This window comes from Notechis scutatus, chromosome 1 (assembly GCF_049901735.1).
Source record: "Notechis scutatus isolate UNSWTSFEM ecotype Mainland chromosome 1, rNotScu1.2, whole genome shotgun sequence".
Classification (NCBI taxonomy): domain Eukaryota; kingdom Metazoa; phylum Chordata; class Lepidosauria; order Squamata; family Elapidae; genus Notechis; species Notechis scutatus.
This window is the reverse complement of record NC_142009.1, coordinates 133264270-133285660: the sequence shown is the minus strand read 5'-3', so window position 1 is coordinate 133285660 and position 21391 is coordinate 133264270. Positions and strand designations below refer to the sequence as shown.

Here is a 21391-nt window from a genome sequence, read left to right as displayed (position 1 = left end):
ATAAATCTGAACAGTGACAAAAGAATATTACACTTGGTTTAATTCTGCCCAGAAAAGATACAAGAAAAAAAATGAACATAGCTAGATTTTATACAGGTCCTCCTTGACTTACAACCACAATTGAGCCCAACATTTATGATGTATATGGACTGAATGTGCAAGTGTATGTGGGAAATGTCAGTTGATTTCTGTACAGTTAAAACAATTTAAATGGGTGGTTATTCAGTCATTATAATTTGCTCATGGTAATAAAATATCATAAGAGGCATGTATCCAAGTGCAAAATGCTTTAAAGTTTCATCGGAGAAGAAAGGATATGAAAAAAAAGGTTGTTCTTTGTTCAGCAAATGCATCAGTTTGTGGGAAAAGTTGATAAATGCTATTTAAGGCAGAATTAAGGTTCACTGTCTACATATTAGAAAAAGAAAGAGAAATGTATCTTTTAATTTGCCGATGATATTTGTTGGATTTGGGGGGATTATATGCATTAATAAGATCTCTGTAAAACCATTATTTTATAAAAGTTTCAAATATGCAGATTGCTGCTCTGAATTCTTATTTGGGTGTAAGACTCAGTGAAATTTAAATTAGTACTATAACTTATAGCAGAGGTCTCCAAACTTGGCAACTTTAAGACTTGTGGACTTCAACTCCCAGAATTCTCCAGCCAGCTATGCTTAAAGTCTTAAAGTTGCCAAGTTTGGGGATCCCTTGACTTATAGGCACAGCCACAGCCACAGTTTAAATCTGATTGTGAGGTGATTTAGAGCAGGGGTCCCCAACCACCGGTCCGCGGACCGGTACCGTCCGCAGAACAACTCCTACCGGCCGCTGGCTTGCTGGGTGCCGCTATCTTTTTCATGAAAAAGTGCTTCCGGTGAGCTTTTTCGGGTAGAAAGCTCACCGGAAGCACGTTTTCATCAAAAAGATGGCGGCGCCAGTGCTCGGTGAGCTTTTCGGGTAGAAAGCCATTTCTACCCGGAAAAGCTCACGAGCTACACGCCATCTTTTTGATGAAAACGTGCTTCCGGTGAGGTCACCGGAAGCACTTTTTCATCAAAAAGATGGCGGCGCCAGCTGATGCCGGTACCGGGTCCGGGCGCCAGCTGATGCCGGTACCGGCCGCGGCGTCAAAAGGTTGGGGATCACTGATTTAGAGAGTTCTTACTTGTATAGGTAGTCCTCAATTTACAACCACAATTGAGGCCAAAATTTCTGTTGCTAAGCAAGACAAATTGTTAAGTGAATTTTGCCCCATTTTACAACTTTTCTTGCCACAGTTGTTAAGTGAATCACTGCAGTTGCTAAGTTAGTAATACAGTTGTAAAGTGAATCTGGCTTCCCCATTGACTTTGCCTGTCAGAAGATTGCAAAAGGGGATGGCATCACCGCAGGAACCATCATAAATATGAGCCAGTTGCTTAGAGGCTGAATTTTGATCACATGACCATGGGGATGCTGTAGTGGTTGTGTGAAAAACAGTCATAAGTTGCTTTTTTCAGTGCCGTTGTAACTTTGAATGGTCACTAAATGAACTGTTGTAAGTTGAGGGCTACTTGTATTGATTGTCACTGCCGTGAGGCAAATTGTTGTAGGATCCCATTTCCACACTGTATGTCTTTCCAGAATGTTCTCTGAGCTTTCAGGTTGGTGAAAAAGCCTCATGGTAGTAGCTGAGCTCTTGTCTTTCTAATTTCTGGATCCAGTGTATGTATAATGTACGTATAATATCTTTAAATTTTAAAAATAGTGTGCTGTAATGACAGATCTCTGCAGAATTTGTAACATGTGGTAAAATACTGAACAATTTGTGAAAGTATTTTTTTATCCATTATTAGGTTAACTTTTTTCACAGTGCTGTGGTACTTTTATTTTTTGCAAAGCAGCTTTAATTAAAAGAAATAACAATAAAGGTGCTTCCTCAAAAGGCAACTGGACATTTTTCTTTTATTTTTTTCTTGAAAATGTTTTGCTTCTCATCCAAGAAGCTTCAGTTCAGTGTTTTCAAGGAAAGAAAAAAAAAAGTCCAGTTACATTTTGGAAAAGCACCATTGGGACAACCATGACTCTAGGTCCGTGATGGCGAACCTATGGCACGCGTGCCACAGGTGGCACGCAGAGCCATTTGTGTCAGCACACGAGCTGGAGGCAAACTTACCTCACTGCCCATGTGCTTACCTCACAGCTGATTTTCAGCCAGTTTGAGGCCTTTTTTGGCCTCCCAAAGGCTTGATGAAGGCTTCTACAGGCTGCAGGATGCCAAACGTCCTGCACGGTGTTGGGCTGTAAGCACAACCCCCACCTGTGGACATCGGGCCCTCATACCACCCTCATGGAGTCTGTTTCTGACCGTTTGAGCAGCCACATGCACATTTGTGGCCTGCTGGAGGTCATTTTGCAGGGCTCTGGCAGTGCTCCTCCTGTCCCTCCTTGCACAAAGGTGGAGGTAGCGGTCCTGATGCTGGGCTGTTGCCCTCCTACGGCCTCCTCCACGTCTCCTGATGTACTGGCCTGTCTCCTGGTGGCATCTCCATGCTCTGGACATTACGCTGACAGACACAGCAAACCTTCTTGCCACAGCTCGCCATTGATATGCCATCCTGGATGAGCTGCACTACCTGAGCCACTTGTGTGGGTTGTAGACTCCGTCTCATGCTACCACTAGAGTGAAAGCACTGCCAGCATTCAAAAGTGACCAAACCATCAGCCAGAAAGCATAGGAACTGAGAAGTGGTCTGTGGTCACCACCTGCAGAACCACTCCTTTATTGGGGATGTCTTGCTAACTGCCTCTGCTTTCCACCTGTTGTCTATTCCATTTGCACAACAGCATGTGAAATTGATTGTCAATCAGTGTTGCTACCTAAGTGGACAGTTTGATTTCACAGAAGTGTGATTGACTTGGAGTTACATTGTGTTGTTTAAGTGTTCCCTTTATTTTTTTTGAGCAGTGTATATATATATATGTATGGTATTCAGCTTTGTTCGGGTATTTTTCCACGTCATTATAGTTGTGCTTTTAAAGTTGTAGCGACGTTTCGGCAGAATCTCATCTGCCATCATCAGGCTTGAGATTCTGCCGAAACGGCCCAGGTTTTGGCTTCCTGAGGCCTCTGTGTCCCATTTTTGGCCTCCAGAAGGCGGGTGGGGGCTGGCAGGTAGGTGGGGCGATGTGGGCGGGGCAGCCTCATGGTTCCGCACGGGCCGGATTAATAGCTTTTGGACCCCAGATAGATAGATAGATAGATAGATAGATAGATAGATAGATAGAAGAAATGTGAATTAGTTGACACTGTGAGCACATTTGGGAAAATACTGTGCTTATGATATAAAGATCTTGGACTACATTATCCTTTCAAACAATTACCCTAAAAATAATTTAAATTTATGTTAATACCTATAGACTCTGTGAGAGATAACCCAATGACTTTGTTTTCTTTTCCAGATATTGTTTTGTTTTTGCTTTGGGATACCTCACTGTGTGCCAAATTTCTAGAGTTTATATATTTGACTATGGACAATATTCTGCTGATTTTTCTGGGTAAGAATAACTATTTTCAGTACTCACAGCAATTATTTTTGTAGCTAGATATAGTTAAGTCTGAATTATGTATAATTTATTTGAGACTTCATAAATGTCTAAAAATTTCAGAGTTTTAAAAAATCAGAATGTATGCATTTTAGAGCTCTTTACCTGTTTGTTTACTGCAACAGAAGAGTATGAGGTAATATAACTCAGGGATGTGACTTAACATGAGAAAATGTGTACACATATATATGGTAAATCCCAATTTTCTATCTAGCTCCTTCATAAGTATATAATTCAGAATAGAACTATATCTTAAATAGGATATTTGTGAATGATTACTCTGTGGGCTACAAGTCCAGAAGAAATTCAGATCAAACCACTTGTGTCATCTCCTGATTAAAATGTACAGGCAGTTCTTGACTTATGACCACAGCTGGAAATAGAGTTTTGGTGGTAAGTTGTTGTTACCACATGACCAATCAATTTTACAACTGTGTCTATGATGGTCATTAAGCATTTCATAAAATAGGAAAAAATTCACATAACACTATCTCAGATGAGTGCAGAATGCTGCAACTGTTCATAAATGTGAGCTGTTTGCCAAGCACCCCAAAAGCAATGATGTAACTATGGGGATAGTGTGGCAAGCATAACTCTGAGGATGCGTGGTGGTAAGTAACTTTTTTCAAGTCAGTCATAACTTCAAGTATTTGTTAAGCAATTGGACATAAGTCCAGGACTACCTGTATCTTATTGCATCTTTCAAAACATAAAGACTTTAAAAACCTTTATATATCTCTCTGGAATCGTTCAAAGCAATCATGAGTATTGAGAGATTTCCTTTCTGCAGTTCTTTTTCCTTTTCTTCCCCATCTCTCATTTTTAAAAGTTTGGTTTTGTATTTGAGTTCACAAATTAATCTTTTTTTGTACTGGGGAAGTATAGGAAAGCTAAAAAATCTTGACAGTTTTACTTCCCCTCCTCTTGGAACATGACACTAAAGTTACCTTTAGAAGAAATCATTTATATTGGTACACTGTGTCTTCATTTCTCTACTTTTTTGAGTTATGTAATTGGGAAACAGCATTCTCCAGGGTGAATTTCTGTTATATTGCTTTCTCTGTTGTTACCATTACGTATGTGTCTAAAAGAAAATATTCTGTGTGATGTAAAAGTGGCAAAGTATTCCTTGTAGACTGGCGGTTCAGTTTTTCGAGGTTGATTATGTTCTAATATTTATAGAGCAAATATATGTGCAATGCAAATAAAGTTAGATTTTAGTGGTCCATTATTTACAAGGGCCAGTGTTATTTTTTTCTATTACCTCTTTGTCTACTCAATGATATTGTATTATTCCGGTTTGATTAGCAAATTTACTGAAAACCTATAGATTTGCATGTGTCAAAGGGAGGCAGCAATACTGGGGAATGGTGCATATGCATGTAGCTGACTGCCTACATAATGAGAATAAACATGTCTGAAAGTCAAGCTTGTGCATGCTTCTCTTTCTCCTCTCCTTTTTGTGCCTGAAGGAAATGTCCTGTTTTTAATTTGTGGTTGATTTTGTCCTCAAATCAGGATATCCCCATTTGAAACATCATTTGACATTTTGTGGACTTAATCAAATAATGCTTTGTGACAAAGGAAGGATAGAAGCTTCTTCCTTTATGGAGGGAGGAATAATTGAGCCGAAATGTGTCCATTTTCTGAACAGGCTCTGTGATTTCTCAAGCAAATCAGCCTTTGAAAATATATCATTTCCTGCCAGTGTAAATGCCATTGGTTTCTTTGTTTCTCTCTGCCTGAGCCTACCAATGAAAAATTCCTTTCAGTGGCAAAATATTTTTTAAAAAACATGAATATTCTCTCTCACTCAGCCTTATCTTGCCATAGAGAAGTACTATTTTATAAAAGGAATCTAAATTTCCTGTCCTTTCTCCATCTTTGTTACAGCCCAATGATGATAATTACTCAGAAAATTACAAGTTTGGCGTATGAAATTCATGATGGTAAGAATTGGGGGTGAGAAAAGACTTCCTTCTTTAAATTTTTAACACAAATTGGGGAGGAGAATTTTTTTTTTAAATTGTGGATAGAACAATGTGTTTTGGCCAGCTGTTCTTTTAACTTGCAGTCTTGAAAAGCCCTTTCATTTTCTATCCGATTACCGGATATTCAATCAGTTTTGAATGTATGATATATTCCTTCTTATAAAGCCAGTGGAATTTTATTGACAGAACCAGTATTTGTGATGATTTCATTAAACCAATACTTCTTTTTTTTTTAAGTTCTTGCTTGTATAATTATTTTTAAATGGGTAAATTGTATTGCTGTATTATTTATTAAATCAATAAAGTCAACTTTTTTCAGATTTCATACAAGGAAGTTTGCATCTTAAAATCTCCATAGAATACAAAAGTATTGTAGATGAAAATTAAACTAAGCCACAAGTTGGAAAAAAATAAGTAGTAAAAATTGTAGAGTTATGAAAATACTTACAAGTCTAAATAAATAACAATAATTAGGTGTTTAGTTTAGAGAACTGAAGATGTAAAAAGAGAATGCTTTTAGACCAGAAAAGTCTGTTGATTTTATTTGTGAATAAACAGAGATAATGGCTACATTAGAATATAGCATTAATCATGGTTTAGCATTAAGTGAATAGGTTGCTGTAAGCCTCATGCTTACATCCTCCCTCCCTCACTCTCTCAAATATTAGAGGCAGCGGTGGGCATTCTTCCAAGTTGCATTAACATTAACTTACCAAATTTCTTATAATAGGTGTATATAATATAATACCTAGTAATAGGTGTATATAATTTCTTATAATAGGTGTGTTTTTAGCTCATGAAAAACCATTAAGAATTTGGGAGTCTTTAATGAACAGCAGGAAGTTGCTGTGCTCTCATGAAATCTGAATCATTTCGTTCAAATAATTTTTCAGTTCTCCACAGCCCTATAATAATGTAGTCTCTTGCCACTTAAAGCTGTCCATTATTGCAAAAATCTGGACAATCATTAGATAGTAACAGAGAATTAGGATTTTCATAACTCTTTGCTTCCAGTTAGTAATCATCTGATTATATGGAGCCATGTACGTTGGCTCTACTCACTGTTTTAAATCAATTTCAGTTTACATTTCCAGTTCTTTGCTTTCTTTCCCCCTTCTATTCCATTGTGTCTTATTCTTGGAAACGGCCTGGACAAGTCCCTGTATTTTTTTTGGCAAGATTTTTTAAAGTGGCTTGCCACTGCCTCTTTCTTAGGGCAGAGAGAAAGTGACTGGCCCAAGTCCACCCAGCTGGCTTTGCTTAAAGTGGGACTAGGACTCAGCCTCTGTTTCTAACTTGAGGCCTTAAATCACTACACCAAACTGGCTGTCAAGCTATATTACCACATGCTTAAAATTACATATGATGAGTTGAGGTGGGACAGAAACGTACATTAGGAGTTTGACATTGTTTTGTTTTATTTAATTATTTAAGATTAAATCATGGTCTTTCTGATCCAAAGGTACAAGAAATAGCACTTTTGCATGATATGCTAAAACATGTTTTGATTTGGCCTAGCTCGCCATCTGAAAACAGATCATGGAAGCAATCATGGTTAAGCCTGCATCTTCGCTATGATCTGTAGTCGTGGCATGTTTTGATTAGCTTGCTTGAACTGAACATGAAAACAAGGAATAATGGCAATCTTTTAATTAAATAGCATTTAGACCTTGAAGAAAATAACCTGATGATTCAGTGGCTTCTGCCCATGCAGAGAACGGCCTTTTCCCCATAAAGTGAACCAAAATTCTGAACCATTTCATTCATCTGGATGTAATAAACTGATTAGGAAATCTGGACTGATAACTTTGTTCCAATCTGTGCCCATCCTAGTTTAATCACAAAGAGGATTAGAATGCTGGCAAAGTGTCCTCTCAAATCCCTGCTAGCATCAGTTGCTCTTATTGTATGGCCTCAGATTGCAATTACTTCTCTTCATGACTATCCTGCAAAAGAGAGAGAGAGAGAGAGAGAGAGAATGAATATGAATTGTTCCAGCACAAATGTGTCTGTGGTTCTTTCAGCAGCCCCAATGGGTTACCATTTTCTTTCTTGCTCATGTGCAGGAATGTTCCGAAAGGAGGAGGAACTGTCGCCATCACAGCGTTGCTTAGCTGTGAGGTAAGTGCTTCTCTGTTTTAATGTCAGCGGCTGCCTCAGATCCCATGTAAGCCAGCCTTTTAGCAGCTTTGCAGGGGACAGATGCATTTGGATTCTGTGCATTTGGGTATTTACCATCTTTTTTACAATAATATGAAGAAAGCCATTGTAAGCGCTTTGTGCCAAACTAAACAAAGCAGCATAAAGGCAAACTAAATAAACGGGTGTGCTACAAGTAGTTGTCGACTTACATCCACAACTGAGACCAGTATTTTTGTTGTTAAGCTGATTGCTGCCTTTGTTAAGTGAATCACATGGTCGTTAAGCAAATCTGGTTTCCCTAGACTCTGCTTATTGTGAGCAGGGCTGGGAAGGTTGCAAAATTCAATGACAGAACCTTGGGAAACTGGAAGCATCGTAAATACATGCCATTTTGATCATGTGACAGTTCTAAGAGCAAGGACCAATTGTAAATCACTTTCTTCAGGCTGCGGTAACTTCAAAAGCTCACTAAACCAATGGTTGTAAGCCGAGGACTACCTGTATTAACACTGAAGAAAGATCAATTTGCATTTTATTGTTGGAGTGTGACTCCCATGTCCTTGTTTTATTGAAGTAAATTTCTAGTAGCATGCTACTGGATTAGTCTGACTTCCTGGATTTTCTCTATTAACGAGAAATCAGATTGCTTAATGCAAGGGTGTCAGACTGGATTTCTTCGAGGGCCGGATCAGCATAGTAGTTCTCCATGGGCCGGTTGGAGGGGAGACGGGACAGATGCCTCTTGTAGCACCCTGCTGGCCAAAACAGGGTGCAGGGGCCCCATTTTTGGCCTGGACGATCTGCAGTACCCTGCCGGCCAAAACGGGAGCAGGCAGCCCATCATTTTGGCTGCCAGAAGCACCTCAGAGGCAGTCCTGTGCTATTTCCAGGCCGGCCCCGTGAGCCAGATTTAAGCACCCCACAGGCTGGAAATCAGGCTTGTGGGCCTTGAGTTTAACAACCCTGCCTAATGAATCACATATCATGCTGTGCCTGTTATATCCGAGGAGGAAGGACTGTAGGCCCATAACTACCATTGGCTAAAATTGATTGAGATTAATTGATCGAGATTAATTCAGCAATCTTTATTAGGGCCACAAATTTTCCATTCCTGCTTGATCTTTTGACTAGTACAGGATCCTTAATAGACCATATAGTCTTAATAGACCTTAATAATCAACTAGTTTTGAATCCCAGTTTTTTTATCTATGAAGTTTACTGTCAGCTAGACAGTTAATCTACAACCAATCACTGTGTGGTATTAATATTGGTATATTATATTATATTAATTATTTTGTACTAGATTTCTTGTTACTAAAATAGAAATAAAATTTCACCAGTTGCTTGTCTTTGAATTACAGACGCATGCCAAGTCTACTGGAATATTTAAGTTACAACTGTAATTTCATGGGTATCCTGGCAGGCCCATTATGCTCTTATAAAGACTATATTACTTTCATTGAAGGCAGATCATATCAGCTGACACAGTCGGAAGCAAATGGGAAAGAAGAAATAAAATATGAACAAACAGATCCCTCCCCAAATGTAAGATCTATTGTTATTGCGATGGTGCTGTTGTGGCTGCATGGGAAGTCTCGTTTGCATTCTGCATTTTTCACAGACATAACTCAAACTGTATCTGGATCATTTTCATAAATGACATAGTTCTTTCTTCAATAATCAAGCACTGAGTTCATCTAAAGGTCAATATTCTCCATAGATACTTAATTTTGGATCTTATGGGCTGTGGAAAGCTTGGGGCATATGTTTAATTCATCCCATGTACTGCCATCAAAACCATCAGTAAAAAAAGCAATGCAGATTGCTTTTATTACTCTAACTTTTGCTGGTATTGGATTTCCATACAATAAGCACTGCCTTAACTAACTTCATAGACTTTTCTTTCCTGGTAGTCTTTCCAAGACTTTCTAAAACATCTTGGATATCCCACTGAACTGTAACTAAATTTTCAAACAAGAACCAAAAGATACTTAAAAAAAATCACTCTCGGATATAAAATATAAACAATAGGTATCTTGTTTATTTGTTCTTCATTTAATTATTAATTAAACAGGCTGCACAGCATTTCAGATTCAAAGGCAGAAATGTGTTTTGAACTGCACATGGATGCTTATGTAGCATCTGCCAGGAACTTCTTCAAGATCTTGAATTTTTTTTTCTGGGCTCAGATGGCTCGCCTTCTTCAGCTACCCAGAAAAGACAAGATCTTGAATTGTTTCCATCATTTGAAATATCCTATGTACTCCAAATCACACTTTTCTCTTGAAATCTGAAACCCTAGTTAACCAGATGTTTAATTAAATATATACAGGTAGACCTCAACTTATGTCTAGTCACTTAGCGACCATTTAAAGTTGTGATAGATGGACCCTCCAAGAGGTACTAATATCCTGGATTCAAAGTTCTGATGGAAGGAATCCCTTGTGGTCATGTGATCACATTTTGGGCAGTTGGCCATTGACCTGCATTTAAAGCTGTTTAGAACATCCCGTGACCACAGTTTATGATGGTTCTTCCTGGAAACTGCTGTTTACTTCCGGTTTCTGTCCCGTCCCCCCAAAAAAGTCCACTGCAGACAGTGGGCTCATTTAACGACTGTGGATTTGCAGAATGACCACTGTGATTCACTTAATCACCACCACAAAGAAATATGATGAAATCGGGTCAGTCTCGTGATGACTCCGTTAACAATCAGCACAACTTATAAATTGTGTAAATTCCAGGCTCAGTTATGATTGTAAATCGAGGACTATCTGTATTTAAATCAAAAGCTTGTCTCCTCTAACTCCCCCCTCCTCCAATTAGTATTTATAAATTCAACTTAGTTTTTCTTAGCTGAAGCCTTTGCTCAGCTTTGCTTTAATGCATACCTTCAATTAGGATTTCTCTCTGAGAAGAGGCTTTTACATCCCTTAAAAGAACCATGCCGAAGATTCTGAATTTAGCCTTGGATGCTTCCTTACGAGAGCATGACTACTTCTTTAGATATAGTATAAAAATAAAAAATAAAACAAGCATCCTTTCATCCCCTTCTTTTTGCCCTTCCTCTTTCTAGGTTCTCATAGTGGTGTGCAACTTCATTCAAGTCCACATGTATGCTTTCTAGAATTCCTCCTTCTTTCTTTTTCTCAGATTCTTTTCTACCCACTATTGGCCATTTCTGAAACGAGTCCAGCCTATTTATTTTCTGTTAGCTGCATACTTCGGTTAGTTATATCAGCAACATTAAGGGATCCCCCCTTCTGTTATTTTTTTAGTCAAGGATGAAGAGAAATTGTTTTATAGTGATGTGCAAACTCTGGTTTAGAAATCGTTGAGAGAAGTATAAATGCCAATTGTATTAATTTTCAGAACCATAAACTGCTAAATGTTCTGCAATTAGCTATAAACGTTCTGCAATATATCTATTATTAGCTATTGTAAACACTGCCTCATACGCTGTAAGGTTTGAAATAGTTACAGGCACCTATGCATCGTTGCTTTAAGCTGAAGTATACAACCATTTTATAGAACAAATAACTAATGACACTGAATATCTCTGTACATTAAACAAAAATGTATTTTCTCAAGGAACAGCAATTAATCAAAAGTAGTTATATATAGCAGCATTTCATTTTAAACAAACATTTTATGCATGTGGATATGTAGTATAAATGTGGAGAAATAAATATTGTTTGTAATGTCTTAAAACCTACAATCTTGTAATTCTGGGACTTATGTCCGAGACATTAAGTTTACCGTGTTGCAAGCCCTTATAATGCTAAATCCAACCCAGTCTCTGCTATTTTAAGAAAGCTTTATTTTAACAATTACTTATAATTAAAAAAATACTTAATGAAATATGTGGCACTGCACTTTATAATGAAAGGAAAATGATGCAATTCTACTTTGCATTCTCATTCTCCAAGAGCTATCATATACTTATAGTATTTGAAAGCAAGCATCATATATATTATATATATATAATCATTTAAGTGTTCAGTGAAAAAATTCTTCATGCAGCTATGGTTGGTTTGCCAGAATGCTCTTTGTGAAGCAATATATATATATATTTTAGTTCTATATATATATTATTGATATATTTTTAATACAAATAAATAATCCCATATCTGTCTGAACAGCATGTTGTTTGGTCAGTTTTAAGTAGGTATACAACATTAATCATAATAGTAATCATAATAGACATATCAATATTAATCACAAAATAGTAATACAATTAGTTTGTCCATCTTGTAAAAAATTCAATATTTTTTTTTCTTTTTGGTCTTTTTAGGTTCTAACCTCTGTTCTGTTAGTTAACCATTAGTAAAACAAGTCCCATGTTAAAATATATTCAGTTTCTTCTTTTTCTTTTAAGTGTTAATCTATCCATCTCAGCACATTCTAGTATTTTTTATAACACTTTCATCTGTAGGAATCTCTTCATTTTGCAAACACAATTCTTGTTGCCATTAATACATGTATTACATTAATAAATGTAAAATTAAGTATGTTTTCTCTTTATTATACTGTTCTGGTATATTTTATATTTTGAGTCAGAAAAGATAATGAAAAAGATGATTTATTTATGATGTATTCAAGTACAGGCAGTCCTTGACTTAGAACCATAACTGAGCCCAAAATTTATGTTTCTAAGCGAGACAGTTGTTAAGTGAGTTTTGCCCCATTTTACAATCTTTCTTACCACAGTTGCTAAATGAATCATTACAGTTAAGTTAGTAACAGTTGTTAAGTGAATCTGGATTCTCTATTGACTTTTGCTTGACAGAAGATCGCTGACCCGGGACACTGCAACCATCATAAATATGAGTTAGTTGCCAGGTGTCTGAATTTTTATCTCATGAGTTCATGGGGATGATGCAATGGTTGTAAGTCACTTATTTCAGTGCCATTTTAACTTTGAACGGTCATTAAATGAACTGTTGCAAGTCGAAGACTACCTGTATTACAATAAAAATTAATTTATATTTTGAAGCACATAACAGTTTATTGTAGCATAATGGGGGTAACTGCACAAATCTTCTGGTACCTGACTTGAATGATAAAGGAAACTTATTTCCCCCCACCCCCCCAAAAAAGTTGCAATTTTCATGTTCTGATGCAATCAGATTTACTTGTAATTAAATAACTCAACACTGAATGATCAGTACACTTATTCCAATTAAAGGATGCACAGAATTGCAATATTCTGCAGTTGCAGAATGAAGCACTATTTTATTTTAATTAATTGGTACAACCACCCTTTTCTTAAACACTTATAGAATAGGGTGGCTGATAGAATTTAAGATATGGATGCAAAATAATGATAGATAAAACAACAAAAGCCAAAATGTTTTTGATTTTTTCTGCATGTTGTTTTATTAAAGTTTAGATAGGATTTTCATTTTTTATTTCATAGGGTTCTATTTTTCTTCATACATTCAAATAATTTTTCTGATAAAACATTGAACATTTTTAAATGCTTCTTTTTTTTACTTGAAATACCTCTCCCATTTGGTTGATTTTGATTTGGGGCAATAAAAAAAATCCTTCCCTCTTCCCTTCATTCCTTGGGAAAATTTGCATATTTCCCAACACAGAGAGGATTTAAACAACAACAAGAAGAATTTTCCAAACTGATGTAACTAATGCATCCCATGGATGCTGAGTCACAAAATGTCACTATACTCTGCTGTGCACCAGACTATCCATAGATAATTGTTCACTATCTTCTAGTGGCATTAAGATTCTATTTCTACCTTTCCTACAGCCAATATTCAAACAAATTGGTTGGCTGCTTTCTTACTTGTATTAAAAGTGAAGATGATGGTATGTTGGTTTTACTGATTTGGAAATACCAGTTTCCAATCACAGAAGCCAAAAAAGTAGGAATTTTAGAACGTCATTCCCAGTTCCAACTGCAGATATAAAATAGTTTTTGATTCCTAATATAAACAAATAATGATAAGTGGGTGGTGTTTACTTCCTCTCTATAAAGACTTATTAGAAAATGCTGATGTATAAATAAGCACATCTATCTGTGAGGATTTATATGTAACGCTACTTCAAAATGTGATTTAATTACTCAGGACAGGTCAGTTCCCCCCCCCCCCCCTGTATTGCTTATCTGCTTAACATATTTTATGGTTTATGCCACTTTAGCTTTCTGACATCAACCAAAACTGTGTGTGCTCTTGACACTTCACCTATTGCCAATGGTGTTAAGAGAAACCTGGCTGTCCTTTGGGGAAACCCTTTGAATGGTGCGGCTCTTGACTTTCTGTATTTTCCCTTCGCAACTTGCAGTTTTATATGGTTATATAAAAGTTTCACTACTGGTTTGTGTTGCTGAAATGCTTGTTTAAAATAGGGTGGGGTATTTTATTTTTTTTTGCTGAATTCTCATACTTGATTAAAAATAAAGAATACATGAAGACATTTTTAGATTAAGTTTAAATTTCCTGCACCATGAGGATCAGCAAATGGGAAGCTCTAGTTGAAAGAATGGTGTTCTGCTAATCTAATAAGCTTCCTTGTTTTTGTTTGAATTTCATTTCTGTAAAATAATATTAACGAGTGTCCCTTTTCCATTTATTAGGTGCATGATACAAGTTTAAAATAACATTGTCTATTTGCTAATTGCATGTTAACTGAACACTAGCCAACATTTTAAAGTGTTATTTCATATCTCACTCCTATTATACCTTTTTACAAGCTATCATTTGTTGGTGCTCAAAGTTGGTGTCAACTGTCTGAAATTATTGTCTATCTTCGTAAGTTTCTTCTTCTTACAGCTTTCAGCTACTCTTACATTCCCATGTTCCTTTGGAACAAATCCCCTTTGCTTCTGGCTTCATATAAATATTTTTGACTCTTGATCCTTGCAGTTTAATCATCAGTATTTAATTAATCCCCAGCACAACAAACTTTATTACACTTGGAAGATTTTACTGAACTAATGACATTTTCTGAGGAGACAACCAACCATTGAAATGGTTTAATTAAAACATTAATTAATTCAGTCATTAAGAGCCCGAGTTAAAGTCCAGTGGGCTGAGAGTTAGTTACCGTATTTCAGCTGATTTCAGTGAGATACAAAATTTAGGCACCTGATGTAAAGCACTTCACTAATTTCTAGAAGATGAAAATTGTAAAGCAGATACCACATGGCACAATAGCCTTCCCAAACTTGGTGCCCTTCAGATCTATTGAACTTGCAACCCCTACAATCCCAAACTAGGAAAATGAATAATGAGGATTATAGTCAACATATGTGGAGAGTGCATTACATTGGGAATGGCTGGTTTTACCATAAATAATAATGTTATTGCTTCACTTATATGATAGGAGCTAACAGCTTAAGTGGAAGTTCATGAATTAGAATTAGGCAATACTTTAGAACTCAGTCATGAATTTACTTTCAACACTAAACAAGAGGGAAAAAAACATAAATAGATTATTACTAAATATTGACACACCTAGTTGAAATAATGGTATATCAGAGGTATTTGATAGAGTTATTATCATGTTCATCACTATTATTCATCTTATTTATAAAGTAAATGAAATAACTACTTGCCCAGGACCTTATGGATAAGTTCAGCAGAGACTAAAAACACGTTTCTTGTATCCTGTTGCCAAATATACTGTATATACCCTTCATTTTTCTTATCTAAAGATAATAGTACTTGACACAGAAAAGAAAAATAGACCTCTTACATTGAATTAAAAATAAAAACAAGCCAACTGCAAATATACAATATTTATTTATTTTACACTATTTAATGGTCCCCTCCCCTAAGTTCTTGGTAGGGTACAAGAAAGTCAAAATGAAAATATAAAAGACATCACAATCAATAAAATAATGGCATCTGTAAACAGCACAGAAACCTGATCACAGTTGCCCATAAATAAATCTGCTGCAGAGCCAAATGGATGCTGGAACAAACTCTTTTGGCTTGTTTGGGAAATGCTGGTAGTGTTGGGAACATCCATCTCTCTTGGGGAAGAGTATTCCACAGAATGGGAGCCACTACAGAGAAAAGTGTGTACCAGTCCACATCTCATGTGCCTCACAGAAGAGATTTGCAACAAGACCCCCTGTATAAAAAGACCAGGTTTAAGGACAGGCAGATTTAAGTCTGATAAATACAACCCAAAGCGGTGCCTTAAAGGACCCTTTTGGTTGGGTCTGGAAATCTAGCAGCCAATGCAGCATTTTAAAGATATGGATTATTCTCACATGTCAGGAGTATCGTGTTAGAAGTATGATTGTATATTTTGTGCTAGCTGTAACTTTTACTGATGATCCAAGTCTCCCCCCCCCAAAGGAGCTTATTTCACACTACGAGGACCACCACAGAAAAACACATTTCTTGGTTGGGAACTCTCAGCATCCTAACTAAAATGAGCAAATTGGACATATTAATTCTACCAGAAGGTGAACTACTTCCATATTTTAAAAGGGTAATATGGAAAGTCTATCTAAAGCTCTCTTTTCTGGAACAGAATGTAAATTCAATGAATGAAAAGATTAATGGATATCAGCTCTGAGTTTCTCGTGGGAATAGCAGAGTTAAGAAAAGTAAGCTATTTTCCCTTCAATAAGGAGTTTTTCTGTGAACAATTCTTCTTAAATTGAACCATTGTAGACAACCTTTTATCATTTTATGACGCTACTCTTCTAATTTATCTCCACCAGGAAGCAAATGTCCTTTAGGAGCAGACAGGTGTATATTTTATATATGATATGATACAGCATACTCAATATGATACATTTTCTATAATAATTTAAAATTTCTAACAAATTGTTTGGCATAGTGATTCAACAATGTAATCTGCCAAAATTATTTATTGTATATGAGTATGAGGATTATATACATGGGCACGTATTAACTTACTGTACTGGTATAGTTATTATTTGTAGCTGTTTGCTGATCTAATATTTTAGTTGAGCAAAAGATATTGGATCTATTAACCTTGTATAGCGACAGGAACTTCTTGAAGAGGAATATATACCGTGTTTCTCATATAATAAGGCCGGGTCTTTTTTTTTTTTTTTGAGCCCCCCCCCCCAAAACGGCTAGGACGTCTTTTCGGGATGAATTAATTTCTTTCTCCCCCCCGCGCATCCTCACCTAGGGCGCCCCGCGGGCAGCTATGCCTTGCCACCAGCCACTCATCATGGCGGAGCATGGAGAGCTCCCTACTCCCGCCAAGCGCCTTTGCTGCAGACCCGGGTCAGCGGGCGGGCGGCGGGGATATCCGCCGGCAGCGTTTCAGCTGCTTCTCAGGCCTCCATAGCTTCCACGGTTCCTGCTGGGGCTGGCGCCTCTCTCGCCAGCGCCGTCTCCAACAACAGCATCTGAGTCGCTCCCACTTTTCCCCCATCCCTGTAACAACAGGGAAAAAAAACATTTTGAGGTACCTGGGAGCGCCGTGCACTGCGTTTTGGTTTAATCCCGAGTGGCTGGGTGGGCGTGAGAAGAGCCAAGCGAGCGTCTCTGCTACTGCTACCCTTGGTGCTCCAGCCTCGAGCTCTGCAAGTTTCCAAAAGTCCCGGCGCGCAGCCCATTCCTGCATTCCAAGTGCGCCCAGGCCAAGCTGCAGCTGTCCCTCTCTCACCAGTGCCATCTCCAACAACAGTGGCAGCAGTGGCGGGAACCGTGGAAGTTATGGAGGTGGCTCCCCCACCCGAGAAGCGGCTGAAACGCTCCCACAGTTCCTGCTGCTGCTGCCGCTGTTGTTGGAGGAAGTGCTGGTGAGAGAGGGAGAGCTGCAGCTCGGCCTGGGTGCGCTTGGAATGTAGGAAAGGGCTGCGTGCCGGGACTTTTGGAAACTTGCAGCGCTCGAGGCTGGAGCACCAAGGGTAGCAGCAGCAGAGACGCTCACTTGGCTCTTCTCACGCCCACCCAGCCGCTCGGGATTAAACCAAAACGCAGCGCGCAGTGCTCCCAGGTACCTCAAAATGTTTTTTTCCTGTTGTTACGGGGATGGGGGAAAAGCGGGAGCGACTCAGATGCTGTTGTTGGAGACGGTGCTGGTGACAGAGGCGCCAGCACTGGCAGGAACCATGGAAGCTATGGAGGCCTGAGAAGCGGCTGAAACGCTGCTGGCGGACATCCATGCTGATGCCACCTGCCTGCTGACCCGGGTCTGCAGCAAAGGCGCTTGGTTGGGGTAGGGAGCCCTCTGCGCTCCGCCATGATCGGCTGTTAGGAGTGGTTGATGGCGAGGCGTAGCTGCCCGCAGGGCGCTCCTAATGGCAAGTTCCCCCCCGCCTTCCGCCCCCCAATTTCACATGTTTTAAAATAGGCCTAAATTTGGGGGGAGGGGCTTAATTTCATTTTATGCCTAGAAAACATAGGGTCTTCCTATTGGGGGGGGCGTATTGTTGGAGAAACATGGTATTTAGAATTTGAGGTCTGTGTGATGTTATTGCCATCAAAAATTACAGTGGAGGAATTACAGAATGGCTTTACTTCATTAAACATATCAAAATATAAGTTCTATACAGCCTGCTGATGAAACTTATCTTCTACATGAATCTTGCTTCATTTTAAAATTGTATCCCATTGTGGAATTACCTAAAATGCTTCTTGCATTTTTGTTGCCATGAGTTACTGGGTCATAACCTAAGGCTCACAATCCCGACTTCTAATAAATTAACTCATAAAGTATTTTCTGGGATCAATTATTAATTAATTATTAAAACAACTTTTGTTCAAAATATATTGTTAACCCCTCCAAATAAATTTTTCTTCTTAAAATTTTCTTTCTATGGAAGCTATTAAATTTGATTACCTATTTATAAATCATTTCAGTTACATATTCATTTGTATATTTGCAGTTGGAACTTTTATTTTCTTTGCTGGATTTACCATTGAATATGGAATAGCATATTTATTAATTGTTTCTGTTTAAACACTGCAATTCTTTATGCTTTAGACCTAGATATAAAAATCCTTAATAACAAAATAAAGTTTTTTTTTTATTAATATCCCTTACAGTTTAAATGGGGGTGAGTGGGTAAAGGTAAACAATGATTTAATAACATAGAATTTAAATGCTGATGTATATAGTACTATTTGACATCCTATTTATTAGCTTAAATGTATTAAAACTCTAAAATACTATTTCATTTCCCTCTGTGACTAGTAATTTTAGGTATGATATCTTAATGGATGCCCTTTCTGTTGTTGTTATTGTCTTCCTATAATTTGTATTAGGTGTTATTGTGTGAAATTTTGAAAGAAGCAAATGTAGGAAATGAGAAATGACATCTGTAGGTTAACTTTTAAGAGTGAGAAAAGCAAAGCTTTATCTTGTCATAAAGCTATTTCTTTAAAAAGAAGTCTAATGCATTTTGATGAGAACGTTTTTTCAGAGACAGAGAAGTGAGGTTTTCTTTCCAAACTATGTTTTATTATATACTGCCTCTGAAAAAGATTCTCTACTGAAGTGTATTTGGCTTCTTAGACTAAGGATTCTCATTATTTCAATAAATACCATTTTCAGGTTTTGATTCCCCCCCCCCCTTGGGATTTGTTGTTTTGTTTCTTCCTTAAATTGCTTTCTTTGCAGTTATATAGACAAGCCACATAAACTTCTTTTAATATATTTCAAATACATAGAGTCCGACAGCATATTGCAAGCTGCTAGTTAAACCATATTAAGATTGCAATTTCATGTGTACATATTTAGCATTAAACCAGACTAAGCAATTGAGATTCATTTTTGACAAGACATGCATAAACTTACATCATGATGTTTGCACAAGACAAGGAGATAAAATCATACACAGTAATTAACCAAATCACAACCTACATAGGTATGCAGAAATATCAACAATAGCAAAATGAATTAGTGTAGCAAGAGAAAAAATAATAACAATAAAGAACCAGGGTCAGGATGCTAATAAAATTCCAGAAAGCTATACATCACCTACATATTGGAGTAAAAGTTATAGTTTTAGCATACTTACATTTAGTTGTAAGAAATATTTTTTAAAATCACTATTACATTTACCAAGTTGCATATCATGTAGATTGATGTACTGTATCTATAGGCCATTCTTGTTTTTTAAATTTTATTCCATGGTTATACTGACTGAATGCTAATTTATGGCCACACAATTCCAAATTAAATGTGTTAAAATGATTATCTATTGCTGAGAAATAGTGGGCTATAAAATATTTTCATATCGCATGTGTAGCTCAGAACTTTTTTTAAAGGTATAAAATATTGTTAAAAGGTTGAAGAGTATAATCTCTGGTTGCATGTTACATAGCTGTATGTTTTGTGATATGATTAAGGAATATGCAAAACTAATCAATTCAATAACAAAATGCCCCATTCCCTAATAGGTGAGTGCTATGTATCCCTAATATGTACAAGAAATCCCAAATGGCCTTTTAAAACAGAGACTCCTATATTAAGATTAGAAATAATACTGGTAGTAATAATAAAAAATCCTCAAACAAACAACCCTTCATGGCAGTTAGGATGCTAAAGATTATATTTATTTCCATTTTGGTAGCTGGGTTTTTATATATAAGCTTATCTAGAAGAGAGCTAAGAAAGCTATATTATTTCTATTGGCACACACACTTGAGTGCCATGTCTTCAGAAGGATCAGGCCTTCGTTTCTTCTGGTCTCTTTCCTTTGACATTCTTGCTAGACAAAAGATGTTCTTTTCTTTTTAGCCAATTAGTCCACCCTCCCTGTCTTAATTTGGTATTGGAAAGGTAGGGTTTAAAGCAGAGGTGGGAAATGATGGCCCTTTTAAGATTTGTGGACTGTTGCTGACTCAGGAATTCTGGGAGTTGAAGTCCACAAGTTCCCCATCCCTGAAAGTCTTATTTTATTTTAATCATGCAAGGGCCATCGTTCCCCATCCCTGAAAGTCTATTTTATTTTAATCATGCAAGAGCAATATGCTTCATATATTAAATCAGTCATAAACAATTCTATTTAAAAGGTTTCTGCATAAAAGATGCTTACAATGTCTTATATCTTGCATGTTTCAGATAGCTGTGGCGCAGAAACTTGTAGTGTGTGGACTATCCTTATTATTTCATATGACTGTTAGCAAAACTTTCCCTGTAGAATACAACATTGATGACCAATTCAGAGCAACAGCATCATTTCCTACAAAGATTATCTACCTATACCTGTCACTAATGGCTGCCAGGCCGAAGTATTATTTTGCATGGACTTTGGGTAAGAAGTTTGGAGGGAAGGAAGGGCAAGAGTGTTCATTTTGCAAGTTTTATAACAGAATGCTGAAAGAATATGTTTAATAGAGTGCCCTCTTGTGGGCAAAGGAAGAACTATGTTCAAAGGAATTCTTTTAGAAGCACTGGTTTTTTTTAATGGCTAATTATAAAGTGTTTTATTAGGTGTTTTTAGCTCAGATTTAAACATAAAAGTATGATAAGTGAGTGTGGTAGCTAAGAATGTCTTAGGAAAGATTGCTCATATTATGCAATTTCATTCATTCTTTATTTGAATTGCATGGGAGCCTTAGATGGAATGATGATTTCCATCTTAATCAAGGTGTAAGCCAATTATTAATTGTTAATGAAATATTATAATTTGTATTTATTTTGTTTAAATTTATCCCAGATTGTTTTGATCATCTTAATTTATATGCCCTTTAAATAGATTG

At 37.1% G+C, this 21391-nt stretch overlaps 1 protein-coding gene across 1 annotated transcript in view; it reads left to right on the top strand.

Moving 5' to 3' along the window:
• The window catches only part of MBOAT2 (membrane bound glycerophospholipid O-acyltransferase 2), a 110814-nt gene that overhangs the window by 81273 nt on the left and 8150 nt on the right, over positions 1 to 21391 (top strand). The window contains exons 4-8 of the mRNA XM_026674341.2: positions 3445 to 3540; positions 5482 to 5537; positions 7646 to 7700; positions 9083 to 9266; positions 20751 to 20943. Coding sequence (XP_026530126.1) covers positions 3445 to 3540; positions 5482 to 5537; positions 7646 to 7700; positions 9083 to 9266; positions 20751 to 20943 — 584 coding nt within the window. The remainder of the gene's footprint in view (positions 1 to 3444; positions 3541 to 5481; positions 5538 to 7645; positions 7701 to 9082; positions 9267 to 20750; positions 20944 to 21391) is intronic.